The 17098-nt window shown below is 40.5% G+C and overlaps 1 protein-coding gene across 1 annotated transcript in view; it reads right to left on the reverse strand.

Annotated features, from left to right (window-relative positions):
* Positions 473 to 17098, reverse strand: part of IPO5 (importin 5) — a 41259-nt gene continuing 24633 nt past the window's right edge. Inside the window, exons 11-26 of the mRNA XM_018056424.1 lie at positions 16603 to 16727; positions 16420 to 16509; positions 16165 to 16338; positions 14231 to 14449; positions 12682 to 12765; positions 11154 to 11286; positions 10935 to 11056; positions 8825 to 8921; positions 7487 to 7659; positions 6468 to 6579; positions 6324 to 6379; positions 5164 to 5286; positions 4088 to 4307; positions 3279 to 3507; positions 1914 to 2055; positions 473 to 1311 (exon numbers count right to left, since the gene is read on the reverse strand). Of these exons, the coding sequence (XP_017911913.1) occupies positions 1225 to 1311; positions 1914 to 2055; positions 3279 to 3507; positions 4088 to 4307; positions 5164 to 5286; positions 6324 to 6379; positions 6468 to 6579; positions 7487 to 7659; positions 8825 to 8921; positions 10935 to 11056; positions 11154 to 11286; positions 12682 to 12765; positions 14231 to 14449; positions 16165 to 16338; positions 16420 to 16509; positions 16603 to 16727 (2186 nt within the window). The 3' untranslated portion in view covers positions 473 to 1224. The remainder of the gene's footprint in view (positions 1312 to 1913; positions 2056 to 3278; positions 3508 to 4087; positions 4308 to 5163; positions 5287 to 6323; positions 6380 to 6467; positions 6580 to 7486; positions 7660 to 8824; positions 8922 to 10934; positions 11057 to 11153; positions 11287 to 12681; positions 12766 to 14230; positions 14450 to 16164; positions 16339 to 16419; positions 16510 to 16602; positions 16728 to 17098) is intronic.

Genomic DNA, 17098 nt, shown 5'->3' on the forward strand with positions numbered 1-17098 from the left:
AGTTTCAACAGAAATCTAGTAAGACCTCTTAGAAAAATTCCTTAAAGAAACAACAGCAAGTCATTTACTGCTATGAGGTTAATACATAAAGAAAAAAACATTCACACATTTTACTGAATTTATCAGTAAATAATTTTAGCCATAATACTTATCATAAAATTAAAAGTTTAAAAGTTGTGTGTGGCTCCATAGCAATTACAATTTGCAATAAAAATACTAAGCCAAATTCTTTTTTTCTAACAAGAACAATGCTAGCTTTAAACGACTGAAGTTTGCACATCAATTGTGAATGGCGTAGGTGTATCATAACTTAGCTTAAATTAAAGTGGAAGATGGTAAAAACTAGATGCTTCTAACTTTGAATTGCACGAGGAAAATATCAGGGGGAAACAAAATTCAGAGCCATTGTTAGCAGTTTAAAAAATATTACTCTTATATTAAAAACATTAAATGAATCAAAGCCAGACAGTACTGAATTTTTACACAAACTCCTTTCGTATTTCAACGCTGTTTATTGAGGAGTGAACGAGACCACTGCCAGACATGCCAACGATACTTCACATTCAAGGGCTGGAAGCCGAAAAGCTCTCCAAACTGAGTCACTGCACAAGCCTTTCAGGGAAAAGGACCGGAAGTGACGTAAAGTTACATCTCCAAACTGAGTCACTGCATAAGCCTTTCAGGGAAAAGGACCAAAAGTGACGTAAAGTAACATTTTCATGCTTGTTGTTTTTGTCTTCAGCTTTTCTTCAATGTTTGGATCTATGAGCTTGCTGGGTAGAAGGCTTCTTTCTACCCCACAAAAAGACTCACACTCCAATTAACAGAATGAACACTAGGTGTATAGCAACTTGTTTTCACACACATCTATGCTGAGGAACGGATCTTAGTTAAAGCTGTTTTGTCTTAAGTTTCCTTACATCTAGTGAGGAAAATTAATTTTATTTCCCTTTCGCCTTCACATGGGTGGGTTACACCAATAGAAAAATACTCTTCAGTGTTACTGCAGGGCTCACGGGACTTCCTCAGTAGTCGGGTGGGGGACATCCACTTACACACCATCCTGAAACCCAGGGCTTCTCGTTCTGCTGTTGTGGCTTTGCAGAAGAATGGCCTACACACAACTCTACCGTTCTCTTTTGCTCAAAAACAAAACAAAGAAACCTAAACAAAAGGGTAAACGTTTATTTGGAGTTAGTTTTCTGGTGGTGGTAGTAAGGCCCTTCAGGCAGAGTTCAGGAGCTCCTGTATGGCTGCCTGCTGCTCGGGACTGAGCTGCGCTATGCATTCAGTCCACAGTCCTCCGGAAGTCTAGGAAAGAACAACGTTACATATTTAGATTTGGCAAAACGATCACTGGGCAGTACTCTCATGACCACCATTAGGCAGACTGGGATGCCAAAATACTTTCTTTCCAATAGATGAGCGTGATGAGCATCACTGCAGAAGCAAGACATCCTTTCATTCCTATGAAGTTTGTTTCACTCACAGTAAGCTTTCTCATTTTTACATTGATAAAGCTACACTTTTGATGCCTTGTTCAAGTTATCTATACACATCCACTTAGGGAGGAAAACGATTATACAGCGTTGGTAGCTGACAGTTACTACGATTAACATCTCGTCTTTCTGTTTTCACATATATATAGAAAACTAACATAATGAGTATGTGCTAATCTCAGATTTAAGACAAAGGTTTCAGTTTTAATAGATAATGAGAATATATGGGTAGATTATATTAAGTAAAATATATTTGAGGCTTGATGACAAGATAATATAAAAGTGAAATTTCCTTAGCTTGTTGAATTTCTATTCTCTTCCTCTAATAGAAAAAATACAGAAAAACAAAACTAAACAAAAAACCCCCCTAAACCATTTTAGTTCTTCTCTCCCAGTTTAGCTAAAGCAGCTTACCTGTACTTGGCGAACTACATTGGCCAGACGTTTGGCACAAGGATCGTCATGTTTAATTGCCTCGTGCATTTCTCCATCTGCGATTATACTGAATATTTTGGGCAGATTGGTATTGTTTGGGCCAAGAACAATTGGGTGATTACTGAAATAAGAGAAGAAAACAATTATAAATGAAAATTGTAATAGAAAATCACTCAAGCACTCATATACTCTCCCATACCCTTTCCTCAATACCAAATTCTGTTATTAGATCCCTCCTTATACAATGATTATGCACTAAAATCAACTGCCTTTTAAATCCAGTAGGAGGAAACCTGATTAGCTTTGCAGCTTCTTCCCAAGTAAACCATACATATAAGAACAGTTCCTTAACATAAATTTTATTTAGATACTACAGAATGGTTTCTAAAATAAATTTGAAGTTCAAAAAGACGTACAGGCACTTCAAAAGTAAACTGGGAAATAAGTTCCAGTCGAGTTTAATGGAAAGAAGCCTAACAGTGAATCTGACTAGTTTCATCTTTTTCATTAGGAAAATTCCAGAGCAGTCATTTCCAAGAGAGAAGATTAAGCAGCATGATGGAGAATGGACCACTTCAGAGGCAAGAGCAGGTTAGCGCGTCTCCACGATGGCTCTGAAGCATTCCTTAATGATGTCCTCAGTGAGAGACTTCCAGTGTTTGCATGACCAATGAGAACTTAGGCGTGAAGGAATACACCCACTGGCTCATTTCTACAAACTCCATGAGACAAGTGGTTGTAGCCCCTGGATTTATTTATGAACTAAAAGCAGTAGTTAATAGTGACACGAGCCCAGACTACCAATGGACACAACTTTGATGTGATAGCTTTTGTAACCTCCTGGCTGTTCTAATTCTTAGCAATACTCATAGACACAAAATAACACTAATAACGCCAGAGGTCAAGGGCCAGACCCTGAGTGCCCATCTGGTATATTTCCCTTAGACCACTGGTTTTTTAATTCAAAGAAAAACACTAGTATTTCAGAGGGTCAAATAACAGTTCTAACCCATGTTCTTTCATCTCATTTCTATTAATAAATGATATGGCAATGATGCCTCAGTAAAGCTAATAACTGAATGGATGAAAGAATGAATGAATGGGGTGGAAGACAGAACAGAATTTTCTTTGAACATCTTATTCTATAATGCCTCATCTGTTGAACTGAATCCCACAAATAACTCAAAATTAGATGTGATTAAAAGGTACTCCTAACTGTGATAAGGCTTCTTAACCTGATTTATAAACAGCATTATTAGGACCTGAACGCCTGAAAGGCATGCACAGGAAGTACCAAGCTGCGTGAAGGGGAAGGAAATAAGGTTGCCCTGTCCCGCTGCCTACCTCTCAATCAGGTCGCAAAGATAACTGAAAGTCTGAACAGCTTCTTCTTTATCCTCATGCAGTGGAAGCCAAGAGAGCCAGTGTGGGAGGACTTCCTCAACGTTCACACAGTCAGGCTTGAACTTCATCATCTTCCCCACCGCCGAGATGCAGTTCTCAGTAGCATTGATGTTTTCTTTGGTCTTAGCATCAGCAGACTGAATAACTCTTACCAGCAGTGGAAGTGCTTCTAAAACAAGCATTTGCAAAGAAGTCAGTTCAAGGCTCATTTTCATGCAAATGATCAAAAAAATGTATTATTTTTGGTCCAGCTACAAATCACAGTGAGAAAATGTTCAAATGTAAGGAGCACTTTGTTTTCATGACTTCAGAACCATGACAGGGAGAGAGGGAGTTTGCTCAGTGTGCTTAGGACCAGCCGCACTACATTAATTCATAGGCCTTAAGAGGTCAGCAGCCTCCAGACTTGCACTCCTGATCACCTCAGTGTACTACAGCTTTTAAAAGCCTCCAAGCTCTACTCCTATGTCGAACTCACAGAGACCAAGACATGCCTTAAAAGCACGTCCTCCAAGCCCCAGATGAACTGCACCCTAGGAGTGAGGCGAGGAGGTACTGGTCCCACTCAGACTTCATTCCCATCGCTATGCAAATGAGGATGGTAAATGTCTAAGTGCTGTAATAAGGTGTTTGCAAAAGGAAATGAGAAGGAAGCAGTGTATACTGTTTTCAGGGTCGGGGCAGAGAGCAAGGCAGGGCTAACAGGGATGTCTAGGGTGAAACGCGTGTAACCGGATAAACAGAAGTACCTGTGCAGAAAGGACGGTAGTTATCGCCACCATACTGTGCCATGACTCCCAGGCCATATGCAGCTGCCTGCCTGACTTCCGGGCTGCTGTCACATACATATTGGAGCATTGGCCTTAAGAAATATTCTGCATATTTAAATGAGGCTGGACTACAGTGTTCTATGACATCATCAAAGATGCAAAGTCCCCACTGTCTGTCTGGCCACGGTCTATGCGGACACTACAAAAGAGACATTCTTTTAAGCTTTGGATACTGGAGTGAAGACTGTAAAGAAACAAACATTCACTATTGGCTGTCATGTCACAGGGATATTCCTGATACAGGTAACGAAAAATAAACACTGCAACAATCAGTTCTTGTGAATAACAACCCTCAAACTACTCTCTAGATTTTCCACCACCTGAAACTACCAAGTGTGAGGAAGAATGACAGCAGCATCTATGCACAAACATTCACTTTACAAAAAGACAACGGCAATGCTATATGTAAAAAGCACAGCAACAGCAAAAGCTGCAAACTTCATAGTTCTGATTCAACAGGATGTCACGGGCGTAAATCATTTTTAAAAACATACTGTACTACTAAGTACCATAGAACACAAAATTAAAAGCCGAAAAAGGATAAATATCCAATGACTGCTTTTAATTTATAATACATTTTTAAAAAACTGAATATGTAATGCTATCATCCAGAACCTATGATTGCTGGTGGTACATAATAAAGATCAAATCTGAATTTTCTAGGGTCTACTTTAAAACAAAAACCTGTAACCGTTTTGTTTCCATTTATTAATTTAGCAGGGTATAGATAATCTGAAATAATAAAAAGTCAGTTGTATATTTTTAGACTGCATTATAAATTAATTGGACTACAGAAAACCTAATTAGTAAACTTCCAAGCATACATTGAGAAAATATCCAAGGCAATGCAAAAAACTCAGTAAATTAAAGAGGTACGGTAAAAACTATGATTTCTAGGATCCATTTTAACCTGAAAGTGTTAAAAATTTTCAAATGCTGTAATAGATTTTCAGGTCAACTATCTAAAATAATTGTCAAAAAGAGGTAATACTCACAATTAGGTTGACAATTAACGGAAGCAGCTGTTCAAACCATGGTAACACTTTCTCCTTGTAGCTACTGAATATTGAGTGTAAAATGTCTGACACTTTGGTCAAAATATAAACATCATTATCATCCTAAAAAAAACCAAGTGGGCATACTATGTGTTAAAACAAGTACATATGAATTTAAGAAGTGTTCTCACTGTTCTTAACATTTACTATAAAAAATCTAAGAAACACAGAAAATTAAATTTCTTGTCACTTTCTTAAGAGAAGAGCAAGAGTCCAGAAACTGAGGTTACTCCAGTGATGTCTTGTCTGGCAATAGAAAGACAAAAGGAGTATTGAAGTGCTGCACTTACTGCAAATACTTTCCTTGGAATATATTTAAAATAGATGGTTGAAAGACTATCCCAAATTTCAAAGTTCTGAAATGAGCGATTTTACTGTTTTGTTTGTTTTCTAGGACATCTCTAGTTTTGGAGCGGGATGGTGGGGAGATGTGGGGTCAGTTACTTTCAACACCTCATCCCTGGGAACCATGTGCGTGTCAGGGTGAGCACCTGCCGAGGACAGGGATGAGTCCCACGAGCCAGCACGGGTCTATCAGATGGCCACATGCCACACACGGCAGACCCTACATACAGAGCTGACATATGCTGATGGCATCAAGTGGTCTGATGGTAGGAGTTCTGAGTAACAACGTGAAGAATTATGTCAACCACACGCCTATTGTTTATAGGAGAATTTGCACAATTCTGTGGTCCAGGGGAAAGAGAGTTGGTGTTACAGAAAGACCTGGCCTTAGGCACAAGTGTCAACAGTGTGGCTCTAGGCAATCACTTAACATCTGAGTTTGAGTTCACTCATCTTCAAGATGGGGAAAGCACCAGCAGGCACAGATGAGTGTTGTGAGAGGGTGTAGAAGATCCGAGGGAACTCCAAAGGGCTTTTATATGTAAGGTCACTGGAAAGAAGTGCACACACAGCACCCAAAACACAAACCGGCCAACTTCAATCCACTTAATCTTTAAACTAATAAACGAAACACACATCAGATTCTTCTGCTGACGATTACTAAGAAGTACCTTTTAGGAGAAGTCAGAGGAATCAGAAAATTAAGCATTAATGCAAATGGTCACATATGTTAAGTTCTAAACGGAGTAACTAACCTCATCTTGTAGTGATTCTTCCACCTGCTCATCATAGTCTTCATCTTGTCTTTTAACTAAAACACACCCAAATAAATGTCTTTTTAAATGGTAGCCAAAAATGGTCAAGAATTACATCCAGAAATAAAGGCGTGGAAAACTTACCTTGCCGCAATTCTTGGTTTTTAAAATGTTCTTCAAGTTTAGCTTTCAGTATACCACCCAACTCTTCAAAGTGTTCATTATTAAGGCATCCATCTCCCATGACTTCAATGCACTAAAAATGAGTTTGAGGAAAGAAAGCGACTCATAAGATTTAAGTGTTTTTGGAGTCAAAGTTAAACTCCATTAAGAATCAGATGGAGGCATTGAGAAAAATGAACATAACTCCTACCCTGAGATTAAACAGTAGATACACTTGGATTATATTTGCTACCACATCAAGAAAATAATTTTAAAAATATTTTTCAACATGTCCTGAGCATGTCTTAAGTGACAGGAATTATGCTGGGTGTTGCAAATTCAAAGATGGAAAAGACCAACCAGCTCCTAAGAAGCTCAGTTATCACATGCATACTCTGTACAGAGATGGTGCTAGAGAAGGCTATGCTTGTCCACAAACGGAGGGAATGAGATGAGCAAAGGCATGGAAGCATGCATTCTTTGGGAAAGTAACAGAAAATCTGAACTTGAGAAGTGCAAATGGGGACAAAGAATTTTTAAACCCAGTTGTGGAGTAAGCTATGGTGTTGTGAGCCTTGGAAAATGGGGAGTGACTCAAGATCAAGTTGATGCTTGAGGGAAGGTGACTGAACAGTGAGGGAAAAAGAAGGAATGGCTTCTGGAGCAGATTACGTGAGGCTCAAGCAAAAAGAAGAAATATAGCAAAAAATAGAGAGATTTAGGGGAGAGAGAAGAGGACAGGGACTAGGCTTGACTTGGATGACACCCAAGTGTCAACTGGTAGTTGGATTACTAGGTAAATGATGATGGAAACTAATCAAGACCAGAATACAAGAGCAGCTACTCTTAAAAAATAAGGAAAAAAGTGATAACACCAAAATATTAAGTATTTTTGGTTACAAATTATGTTACAGCATTAAAAAAAAAATCCCCCCATCTATTAAGACAAATATATGAACACACAAACTGTTTGCACTAATTTTGGAGAGAAAAATACTTACCTTTGCAAAAGAATGCATTATTTCTGAGAGGACATCTGAATCTGGTTCTGTGCCAATGGCCTTGATTAGCGCATCACACATAAAATGCCACATCTGTGTGAGGTACTCAGGACCACGAACTCTCGCACACTCCAGGAGAAGAGGCATGGATTCTGCTGCTGCCACTCGAACGCGTTTTATTGTTAAGGAAAACATACTCAAATGAACCTTAGACGACATTTAGTGTGATTACTATCCTCAAGATTGTTCTATTGTTTTGCTCACTTACATGCTGAAATGCTCCGTGAGTTATTAACAGGAGTGCTAGGCAACTTCTGTTTATCTAAGAGTGCTCTCCAAGAGTTTGCGTTCAATATAACCTGTGTATAAAAACACAAGTCTCCCTGCCCCAAGACATACTTCCTGTCTTTCCAATCACCTAAAATATAACAGGAATAAAGGTTCAAATATAACCCCTCAACACAAAAATAACAGAGGAAAGAGCCAGGACTCTCACAGCATCTCAGGATATACCTATCCCCAAACTTCAGGTAGTCCATTTCTTACAAAGGCAACTGAAGTAATGACTTTACTAAGAAAACTGCCAAGGATCTCTGCAGAGTTGCCTCCCCCATCTAATATTATGTCTAAAATAAATGTCTTGAGAATTCCTCTTAGAAATGATTCTATCCTGTCCTCAGGCATCACGGGACGTCTGCTGGGGAAAAGCCACCTTCTGTGAAGGGTGCCACCGTGGGGTGCTGCGGGAGGAACCGCAACCGAGGGGCTCTGGGGCTGCAGATCTGTTTGTGGCTCACTCCACTGTGCTGTCATTTTTTTAACCCATCTTAAAGTGTGTGTGTGTGTGTGTGTGCGTGCACGCGCAAAAAGGTGTAAAAAGATACCTATACTTATTACAACTAGCATTATATCGAAGAGGACAATTGTTACATGCAGATTTATTGAGACATTTCTCCCCAGAGGTATTATCCACATTTGAAATAAGCTAGAAAGTTAAGCTGGTCTCTAACCTATTGAAAAGAATCTTACTTTCTTAACATCACCAAAAGATATTTGGGGAAAGTGGCAATACACTATTACAGATATTTGCTAATAAAATCCCAGTCCTTAAAAATCTTCAGTGCTTCACAGAGGAACCGTCAAACTAGTGGATAGCTGACATTTTCCTTTTCAGGTTTTTGGCACAAGTGAAACAAAGGCACAAGCTAAGAATCTGAAACCACCTTCAGTGCAAACAGAATACTGGTGATGTCCACTTACTTTAGCTAGCACAAAGTCTAATACTTCTACAACTTAAGTATATCTAGAAATCTTTTCTGTTCAAAAATTACAGGATATCATCGTGGAAATAAAATTTCAGAAGAGGTACCATGAGTTTGACAACCTGTTCAGTATACTCCACAAAGCCTTCTTTTAACTCCTTAGCATAACAAACCTGAAATAAAAGTATTGGAAGAGAAATCAAGATCCACGTTATACATTTGTTTTTTTACTACAAACTGCAAACCTTTAAGGACCACAGACTGCTCTACCCCAACTATAGAGCTAACTACTTTTAAAGCTGTATGTATGCAGGACACGGAAATTAGTCATCTAACTCATGGGAACTGTAAAATGGGAAAGGGCCATGAAACAACTGTAAAATATATTGTCATTCAAAAGGCGGAATGCTTCATATTCTTATTTAGTGTGGGGAAGAATTTAGCAAAAGCTTCCGTACTCTGAAAATACTTCAAACAAAAGATACCACTTAATTAAGGCAATATAAAAAGTTATTTTAAAAACCATGAAAGTGTAATCACGGCACATCTCTTCTTTAAATCTGCAGCTATGAGTTTCTGTTTTGAATTAAAAAAAAAAATCATTACAACAATCAAACAAAAAACCATCCTAAGTAATTATTTTCTCTTTTACCACATTAAAAGATTTCATAATTGGGTTTATGTAAATGTAAAAGACGTTACATTTATATTTTTTCTCAAGTTGAAAGATACTATAAAAATTCCAAAATATTTATAAATTATAGGCAAATATGATGGCTCAGTGGTAAACAATACGCCTGCAATACAGGAGATGCACGAGATGCAGCTCAATCTCCGGGTCAGGAAGAACCCCTGGAGGAGCTACTGGCAGCCCACTCCAGGATTCTTGCCTGGAGAATTCCACAGACAGAGGAGCCTGGTAAGCTACAGTCCGTGTGGTCACAGAGTCTAACACAATAGAGTAGATAAGCACACCAGGTACTGATAAAAGTAAGTTCAAGAGATACGCTTAAATGAACTAGAAAACCATGCCTTGTTAATAGAAAAATAAAATTGAAGCCATTAGTTTTTATTTAGGCTTACTTAACTACTAGATTTATATCATAAAATGTTTTTTCCAGTGGTCATGTATGGATGTGAGAGTTGGACTGTGAAGAAAGCTGAAGCACCAAAGAATTGATGCTTTTAAACTGTGGTGTTGGAGAAGACTCTTGAGAGTCCCTTGGACTGCAAGGAGATCCAACCAGTCCATTCTGAAGGAGATCAGTCCTGGGATTTCTTTGGAAGGAATGATGCTAAAGCTGAAACTCCAGTTCTTTGGCTACCTCATGCGAAGAGTTGACTCATTGGAAAAGACTGATGCTGGGAGGGATTGGGGGCAGGAGGAAAAGGGGACAACAAAGGATGAGATGGCTGGATGGCATCACTGACTCGATGGACGTGAGTCTGAGTGAACTCCAGGAGTTGGTGATGGACAGGGAGGCCTGGCGTGTTGCGATTCATGGGGTCGCAAAGAGTTGGACACGACTGAGTGACTGAACTGAACTGAATCTCTTAACTTTTTTACTCAAGTTTAGTTGACTCACAAAGTTGTGTTACCATAATCTCTTAACCAGTTAAAAACAAAACAAAACCTACCCCTCCCTGTCTATAACACATGCTCATACAGGTTAAGATAATCACTGTAAATATCCTGGTTCTCCTACCAGGTCTTTTTTAATACAATGAAATCATACCAATTTTATTTTTAATACTATGAACACATTTTTGTTCATTCAAAAACATTCCTTAGCCCCTGTCATACACTAAGCACAAAATGGGCAGAAATCCTTCCCACAGTTAGCTTTCTAACAGTTTTGTAATAGTCCAAGGCACAGTGCTTCCTGATCATCTTCTAACAACAGGTATTTGGGCTATTCACTGTATCTGGGCTACTCACTTTGTTCTTGTTATTAAAAACAGCACTGGTAATGAAAGGTTTCATCCACATGATTTCTTGAGGATCGAAATCCGTAAGTGGAAATGTTGAGTCTAAAGGTTTATATATCTTATTTCTTAAAGAATACATTCCTGGCTCTTCAAACTAACTTCTTCAGTATCTATAAAAAGCACTCCTATGAAATATATTTACACACACACATGCATTCATGAGAAGTTGTAAAATAAAGTTCAGAAAACATAATTACCAGCATCTGACAAGCAGTTGACTTTTCTTCCAGCCCTGCAGTTTTAATACCAAAACTTTGCTGATCTCCAAGGTTCACAAATTCCCAACCATCATCATCGCTCATGTTCTCCATGTCTTGAGCTATTAACAAAGAATCAAAGAAAATTCATTTTAACTTTGTTAAAAATGACAACAAAGAGAAATCCTACAAGTGCCACTTCCTCATGAAGACACCTACTATCTAGAAGGGCTACTTCAGGCTTAATTGAAGCTGTCTTCATTAAAGGCCCCATCACCACTGGTAGGTACTGCTGAAATTCTTTTCCAAGGATTTTGCACATCCTGGCCCATGCGGAGATCATGTAAGAGATCTAGGGGGGAAACAATTAAAAATTAAATTTAAATTGATGTTTCACAAATGTGTAAAGCCCCTTTCCCCTCTCATAGAAATGATGTTTTATTTTGGCCCTTCAAGCAACAAGTGTGCTAAAGATCACATACTTAAAATGTTCGGAAACGATAAAAAGTCACTGAGAACTTCTACATGAGGATACAGACAACAGGTGAGGCAAAAGACAGACCAGTGCTATGTCTTATTTTTTCCTGTTTGCAAGAAGCAGAACATAACAGCACATGAATCATGTAACAAAAATCCACTTAGACTTATCAACCCCTGGCCGCTAATTTTCCCCAAGGCAGGACTTCACCTGACTTTGTCTACAGCCTAACACTCCACTCAGTCAATATTAATCACCCCTTTCTCCTCTTTGTGTAAGTTTTCTGTGTAGGGGGTCGTCCACATTTAAGATATCTCTTTCACTACTCAATTTACGGAGACTTTAATCACTACAAAGTACCTACAGAGAATCTGGTTTTATTTCATCTCTATTTCCCACAAAGGGATTTTTACCCTCCGGTATCTATTTATATACTTGTTTACCTCATGTGGCTGCATGTGCAAACACACTCCCCTACTCCTAATTTTAAAAACAAAACCAAAAAAAGTGTTTGGGAAAAAAAAAATTTAAGTATGGAAAACAATAACAGCATGGCTGTGTAAAGTTAAAATTTAATCCAACAACCATTTCTTGAATGCTCACTGTGCAGCAGGCACTGGGGACAGCACCAAGAATAGGGTAGGCATTTGCAACATCACTACGACTGGGTCCTTAGCACCCACCACTGAGACTTGTACTGGCCAGGAAATCTGGGCAGGAGTTAGAAAGGCTGAGTGGGAATGGCTCTTTCTAAGCTACAGGATGTTTGTTCCTAGGCAGAGAAAAGAGCACAACACATTCTAAAATTGTTGGTTGCGACATTCCTTTTGCTTTCGAAAGGGGAAGGAAGTCACGTGGCACTGAACGGGCCAGGAGACATCCAAACAGTCTTGGAAGTGGCTGGATAAATAAACCCTGCGTTCAGTGACTGAAGTCACAACCCTATGGAGGAACACCAAAGCCGCGACTGTGGATGACACTGCTCAAGGGAAGTGAGGAGGCACGAGCACCTAGGATAATGGAGATCAGCAGCACCAAAAACCTTTAGTCACAAGAGTAGCAGCCTGAAAATCGACTGAGGAAAAACACCGTGTGCAAAAGTAAACGCGTGCATGCACACACGGTGTGCACAGTGTGGAAAGCCACCGAAGAATGTCCCTGAAACCAGGGGTTGGTATTATTTCAAGAGACCTACTGCTCAATTTTTCTTCTCAGTATTTAGCCCTGTGCTATCAACCAGGATGGAGGGGACCGTGAGCACTGCTTTACCTGAGGGTCGTCATCTTCCATGTCACTGAAGTCTGTCTGCGTCTTCAGTAACAGTTGCATCACGTCGGAGGCATCCTGCATGAACTGGAAGGAAACGTTTGGGGAAGACACATATTATTCACGTATATCTCATCACAGAGATATTACTGCCACCTAATTTTGTTTCTCACATAACAATAAATCTTTCTCCCCAAATCTATTAACATTTCCCACATGAGTTTTAACCCCTCAGATAAAAAGTACTATATAGAGAAGTTTTCACATATACTTCAACGGATTTAGTGCTCTAGAATTTCTAGAAAAATGTTTTCCAGTGAAAGTCAAAATGAATTACAGTATAAAGATAGTTCTGGTGGCATCCAGTTTTGGTCCATGGCTTATGCATTTCCAGCAGTAAAAAGGTAACTCAAATTCAGAAAAACAATTCTGGATTGTTCCCTAGCTTCCCTGTTGGCTCAGTGGTAAAGAATCCACCTGCAATGCAGGAGACTCTGGTTCAATCCCTGAGTCAGGAAGATCCCCTGGAAGAGGAAATGGCAACCCACTCCAATAGCCTTTCTGGGAAAATCCTACTATGGACAGAGGAGCCTGGTGGGCTATGGTCCGTGGGATTGCAAAGTTGGACACGAGTGAGTGACTGAGGATGCAAAAACTGTATGATCTTCACTTCTCTGTTTAGCTTTGGCAATCTCCACTGTATAAACAGGCAGTGTTGTACAAAGATAGTTTGAAAGCCAAAATACAGAGTATGGAACATAAAAATGTTTTACTGATTAGGTTCTCAGTGTCTCCCAGAAAACTGTTTGTAAGATAAAAATGCTACTTGTGGAGGAGACCAGAGAGAAAGGTTCTATGTTAAAAGCTCTGAGAATCAGAATGGGAGGGGCTGATAGCAGAAACTTTTTTTGGGTTAGCTTTGACAGCTGAGATACTGGCTAGGAAGAAACACACATTGGTCAATGGTCCTTTTTAATTCTTTTCTGAAGATCTAGATGCATATTTAGTTTATAATTATTTTCTGAAGAACTAAATGCATATTTCTCTTGGGACACTCAAAGCTTTTGGGATTAACAGGAATGCAACTGGAATGTTCCCAAGCACGTTTTTTTTAGTAAAAAAAAAAAAAAAGAATTTTTTTTCAGCTGCACCCTGAGGCGTGTGGGTCTTAGCTTCCTGACCAGGGAGGGAACCTGTGCCCCATGCACTGGAAGACGGAGTCTCAATCACTGGACTTGGGTCCCCCGAGCGTATGTTTAAATATGGGTGAAACTGAACATATGGGTCTGGAATCCCACAAGCCTCCAGAGATAAGACCGCACATGTAAGCGAAGGTTTCAAAAGCATAACTGAGTTAAGAAGAAATCTTATTAGCAATGAAAAAGTTAAGGCGACAAGTTATATATAAAATTAAATACAAGAATAAGATGATGAAAAACAGTAAGTCTTCAGAAAACCTTTTATCAGAAAGAAAAAACCCTCTGGTACCCTTGATGCCCCCAAAGCCAGATGACACACAACAAACTCAACACATTGTTGATAAATCACTTACCTTTTCCTTCCCAACAGCCAAACCAATGAGGCTGATGCACTCAATAGTTTTTCCTCTGAGAAGCCTGAGTTCCTTTTGAACTGCGTTCTCGACAATGTGCTTTAGTGACGGCATGAATAAGTCATAATAGGGGACAAATTTTTCTTCTGCAGTATCTGCAACTGATGCAATAGACGTCACAACTTGTTCCAAAACTAACTTGGTGCCTTTCTGGATCAACTGGAAGGAAGACAACAGAACATCAGCCCCACAGAGAAGATGGGGCAAACACTCCTGGCCAGTTCCCGAGGGCTGCGCTGAGACTGCAGGCTGAGCCCGCCCCACGGCAGCCAGAGTGGAGACTACAGCGCACACTGAAGAGCCCCCTGAACTATCTGTGAGGTGCTCCCGTCAGCACAGTGCTCCTCACTTGTGTCCACTTTATCTCAAAGCACAGCTAATTCTCGAGCATAAATGTAAACTCCCTCAAATGTTTGTATCCAGCAAGCTTAATTTTACTCATCGTTCCTCGTTTATTTCCACTACTTAATTTTATATCTTGTGCTGTCCGACTAGGTCATGGAGAAAGTTCCCTTTATGGCCCATTCCTTTATTTTCTATTTCTCTCCAGAAAAATACCACTGAGGACACCCCTGAGAGGTGCCCCCTTTCTCCACCCTGGTGCAACAGGTGAGATCAGCCTTCCCCCTGCACCAACGATCCACGGTGTTCTCTGAGCTGCCGAGGAAAATCCTTCCTGGGCACTTGCGGTCAGGCCATGTCAGCACCTGGCAATGTTATTCTGTAATTCCTTGTCGGTTCATAGAAATACTTGAGCCGGCAACCGCTCTGGCCCTTCACCCCCTCATCAACCACAGCCACTCTTGGCAGAGCTCTTTCTACTTGTACTTGAGTCCACACACTGCTCTGCAAGGTGAGCTCACTCCTTCCTCTGGCATCTCCCATCTGCTCTGCGGTTAACGTCATGACCGGCCTGTGATCCCACAGGAACGTCCTTCTTCCCTGGCTACTCTGCCTCCGCACAGCTCTTCTCACACACACGACCCTCTTCCCCCATCCCATCTCAGCAGCCCGTTCCTTCAGTCTGCATCTCACACACGGGTCCCGTGGGGGGAACTGGGTTATATAGAGCCACCCTTCAGCCAAATCTACTCTCATGTCCTATCTGATCCATCTATTCCTGATTTAACTAACCTAACTGATCTGCCCTCGACTACCTCCCTGTCTTCACGTACACTCACATTCCTGTATCATGCTCTCAGTTTGCTATCATAGTACACTGAGTGCCCATCCTCTGCTTCAGACCCCTTCTCTGCCTTCTGGGACCTTATAACTTCCTGTCTTCCTCTCTGCTCTCCTTTAGACCAGGGCTAGGTGAAGTGTGGTTTACCTACTGTTACCAGTTCATCAGGAGCCAAAGTACAGACACTGTTTATAAAAAATTTTATAGCAATTTGACAGTAACTTTGCGTTTGCTGAATATTCGAGTTACAAGGCTTTTATTTTGTGTGTCCTTTCTGTCTTATAGCAGAATTTCATCTCATTCTACTTGAGAACAAACCAGGTCTCTGTTTTTGCCTGTCTTACCTGCATCCTGTCTTTCTCATGCTGCTGCACTGACATTATTCACTTGTTTTTAGGTCACCTCTTACTTTAGCTGTAAACTATAAACCATCTTCTATTTGGATGGCCAGGCCTTATTTTAAGAATTCAACATGTTTAATACAAAAAAGATTCTTTTTTCATATCTTCTCTATGTCTGTCATTCAGGTTAAGAGAGTGGTCAGCACTTTTTGCTTTCTTCTCTTTCATCTTTTAAAATTCAAAGTGGCAGAAACTGCTAATGTTTCCTGAGAAGTCTTTCAGAATCACCTTTCCCTCCGATTTCCACTATTACAAGCCAAACAGAGAGCTTAAAAGACCGTGAAACTTACCTCTTGAAGTTTAAGGACCATGATGGAATGCAGATGCTTCACCAAACTGTCTAAGTACGGAATAAGCAGTGACTTGGGACAGTCCTCCGTGAAGTTGATGAGAGCGGCGGCGGCGTGGGCCTGGACACGCTGATTGCCCTGGTCTTCCATGGTCTGCAGCAACGCTGCAATCACCTGTGACATGAAATCACACAGGCTGTTCAAACGCCACCCCTCTTCTCGGAGTTTTCCAGTGTCTGCAGACTCATTACTTACCTTCTCATGGAATTTCTTCTGGAAACCAGGTGCAAAGTCAGTAGCCATCTGTCCCACGGCATTACAGGCCGCATACCTCACCCTGGGATGCTGGAAGAGGAGCCCGGGTGTTAGTAAAGGCAACAGGGTCCTCGGTGAAACCACGGCAATATATTAACGAATCAAATATTTACTGGTACTTACAGGATCCTGAAGGAAAAGCAGAACAAAATTTACTATCTCGTTGAGAATCCCCTCCATCTGCTGGTGGCATCCTTCCCCAATGGCAGACAAGGCCATGAGCCCCGCGTGCCGGTACTTCCAGTCAGCTGCAGAACAGTTACATGCGGAGAAACAGCAATTAGACACCACGGATGGGGCCTTCCAGTCGTCAGGAGTATGACAGTAACAAAGTGTGGTTATACATGACTATTAGGCAGGCAAACAGAAAAAGTGTCGGACTGGATTACTTCACTGTCATAGCAGTTACGTCACACAAGCATTTCACTCCCAAAATTGAAAGGACAGCGTGGCGGCAAAGGGCCTGTCAGTATTTACACCAACCGCCCAAAATAAGACACGTCCCCCCAGACTGACTATGGGCAATGAAAATGCAGATCTTCTGTGTCACATACTGCCGTTCACTGAACAGAGACTTAATGATCTCCACAGGCATATTTCTCTAAAAAGAAAAACCGCC

Source organism: Capra hircus, chromosome 12 (assembly GCF_001704415.2).
Source record: "Capra hircus breed San Clemente chromosome 12, ASM170441v1, whole genome shotgun sequence".
NCBI classification, from domain to species: Eukaryota; Metazoa; Chordata; class Mammalia; order Artiodactyla; family Bovidae; genus Capra; species Capra hircus.